Here is a 2,918-nt window from a genome sequence, read left to right as displayed (position 1 = left end):
TGGGAAAAAATAACTTTACTTTTGTTCTTTGTTTCTAATTAAGCTCAAAGCTACACAATGGGCTATCTGTGCTCTGCCCACCACGGGTATCGAAACCCGGATTCTAGCGCTGTAAGTCCGCAGACATACCACTGTGTCACTAGGGGGCAATAACTTTACAGGTGTTAATATGCGGTTGGTATTATTTGGTTGGTACTACAGAAAATATTTGCCGAAGAGAACTGAAACCCATTCAAGTATTCTTTTCAGAGTGATAATTTGATTTCAAACTATTTTAAATGGAAAACTGTATAGTCATTTTTGCTCTACCCTGTATATATAGATACACACACACACATGTGGGTAGATAGATGTAGATAACCCTATTTATAAATACACACACATGTAGATAGATAGAGTTCGGAGATCGGTAAGAGTAATACCTTGAACACTATGCCTCGTGTTATACCTATATCTCACTTGTAGAATCTTAGACTTTAACAACACCACAACAAAGTTCAAACACCTGACAAAGAAGTGCCGAAGACACGTATTACCTAAGAAATGATTTCTAGCTTTAAGTGAAATACGTAAATTTACTGTGAGGCGCTGTAAGCTTTCCGTAAATTACAGGTCTACAGATGTCCGGGTTGCAATTTCAGTTCGATGATTTCTGATGACAGTTGCGCAGTTTGGATGACGGAAGCGGTTAAAAAGTTAAAGAGTTTCAAAAAACAAACCAAGGAACGGTTGACTAGGCTACGGGAACGACTCACACCTATTAGGCCGGATGCCGATCCATATTAACCTTGACTCAAAGAAGAGAAAGGCGCGGCAAGTCTGCCTCAAAACACTCAGTGTAGCGTAACTAATGGGCCGATCTATCGACAATGTGCATGCGCGATCCATCCACATGTAACGTAAGTACTTTCCCAGCTAAAACCTCGCGGCGTACCACACATAAAATCAACCCAATTGCGTATGTTAATTTGGTTACGTTATATCACTGTATCGTTCCTATTTGTTACAGCGATCAACTGCGTAATGCAGGTTAACTGGTTAAATATAGCTAATGTGGAGTTTGTATGGCCTAAATTCGGAAAGTTCTTGCCTTACTGACTCAGCACATTTTTATGTAATTCATCAATAATTTTTCCATGAAAAAGTGTTTGTTCTAGATATACAGGTTTGAAAAAACTGAATATGGGTTTGTTCTCTAGGAATGAAAAAGATTCTCCTTTCCCGCGTCCAAGAACGTTGATACGCCACAGAAAACGACTAGATTGACGACTGCCGTCCCGTCTACTCATTCAGATCGTAGGTTACTTTCGACCTGTTACAATCTAGATCTCTACGTCTCGGGAAATCTGTCAACGACAAAAGCTGTGTACGTATATGATGATCTATAGAAATCCTCAAGAAATTTGGTGAAATTCACCCATTGAATCCTCGATAAATTTGGTAAAATTCACCCATTGAAGCTGAAACTTCGTAGAAAAACTCATTTCGAACTTTTTCAGTGTTGTACAACGCTCCTCGTTTTGTTTTACTTTTCAAGCCCAGCTGTAACTACACGACTTATGGAGTCGGTCCATTCCACTGGGAAGGCATGAAGCTGAATCGTACTCACAGCGGTTTTAGTTATTACTGAGATCACTCACGGTTCATCCCTTACTGAGAGACTTTTGCAACATCGTCGTCATGAGTTCGTACACGGCCCAGTCCTGGAGCCATCAGCGGCTCTACTCACCCCGAGAGTTCGTCCGTCGCTTCAGCCTCCCACAGGTTGTTACTATCCATGAAGGTATGACTCATCACGTCCAGACTCCTACGGCACTGGACATTGGTCAGCCCTTTCTCCTATACCAGTCTTACAATTGTCGGAAGGTTCACGCTCGCAGTTTAGACAGGGATAAGCGAGGAAGGGCCAAAGCTGTAGGACTTCCTCTGGTGGTCCCTGAAAGTTATTCAGGTAGGAACCATAAACTACTTGTTTTCAGCTTCTAATTAGAAGTAAGCTTAAAATAATACATGAACTTTTTCATCATGCTAAGGTGTATATTAACTGTAAAACATGAACTGCATAGCTTACTGCTAAACTTAAAGATACTTAAAGATCAGAGTCACTTAATATCATGATACAAGAAAAGGAAGAACTTCAACTACAAGAGAAAAAAAAAAGAGGAAGAAAGTGAATTCAGACCTGATCACCTTTTTTTTTTGTTATCGTGTATATATATATACTAATTCTTGCCAAGCTTCTTGCACTTTCAATCTTTAATCCTAGCATTTTCACAGTTGTTGTCGCATTTCAATGATAATAGATACTAGGCTTGGGAACAGCTTCTAACTTCCGAACGAAGGTTTCACTAAATTAAAAACTGAAAACCTGAAGTGTGTATGTGTGTAATATTACAACACGATAAGACTAATATTACATATTTCTTTACCAATTGATTTGAAATTAGTGAAGAGTTTATTTACACAAGTTAAATAACCATCAAATTTTCCCAGACTCTTGAGTTCTTGAGGTTTTTGTATGAGTGACTTAATGCTCTAAACGTAACGGTCTCTTTATAACAAAAATTTACTCAAGAAACTCATAATTTACTGCAATGATCAGGATGAGTAGTTTAATGCTCTAAACGTAACGGTCTCTTTATAACAGAAATCAACTCAATAAACTCATAATTTACTGCAATGATCAGGATGAGTAGTTTAATGCTCTAAACGTAACGGTCTCTTTATAACAGAAATCAACTCAATAAACTCATAATTTACTGCAATGATCATCATGAGTGACGCCCGACATGGCCAGGTGGATAAGGCGCTCGACTCACAATCTGAGGGTCGCGGGTTCGAATCCGCATTCCACCAAACATGCTCGCCCTTTCAGCCGTGGGGGCGTTATAATGTGACGGTCAATCCCACTATTCGTT

The 2,918-nt window shown here is 39.3% G+C and overlaps 2 protein-coding genes across 2 annotated transcripts in view; both read left to right on the top strand.

The window, feature by feature from the left end:
* LOC106468224 (nucleolar protein 4-like) overlaps window positions 1–1,240 on the top strand; it is an 85,724-nt gene extending 84,484 nt beyond the window's left edge. Inside the window, exon 9 of the mRNA XM_022396554.1 lies at window positions 1,200–1,240. Coding sequence (XP_022252262.1) covers window positions 1,200–1,240 — 41 coding nt within the window. The remainder of the gene's footprint in view (window positions 1–1,199) is intronic.
* A 414-nt stretch (window positions 1,241–1,654) lies between these two features.
* LOC106468223 overlaps window positions 1,655–2,918 on the top strand; it is a 47,351-nt gene continuing 46,087 nt past the window's right edge. The window contains exon 1 of the mRNA XM_013928638.2: window positions 1,655–1,951. Coding sequence (XP_013784092.2) covers window positions 1,681–1,951 — 271 coding nt within the window. The 5' untranslated portion in view covers window positions 1,655–1,680. The remainder of the gene's footprint in view (window positions 1,952–2,918) is intronic.

The sequence above is a fragment of the Limulus polyphemus genome, unplaced genomic scaffold (assembly GCF_000517525.1).
Source record: "Limulus polyphemus unplaced genomic scaffold, Limulus_polyphemus-2.1.2 Scaffold2921, whole genome shotgun sequence".
NCBI classification, from domain to species: domain Eukaryota; kingdom Metazoa; phylum Arthropoda; class Merostomata; order Xiphosura; family Limulidae; genus Limulus; species Limulus polyphemus.
Note: the sequence above shows the minus strand (reverse complement) of the source record. Positions and strands in the feature narration are given on the sequence as shown.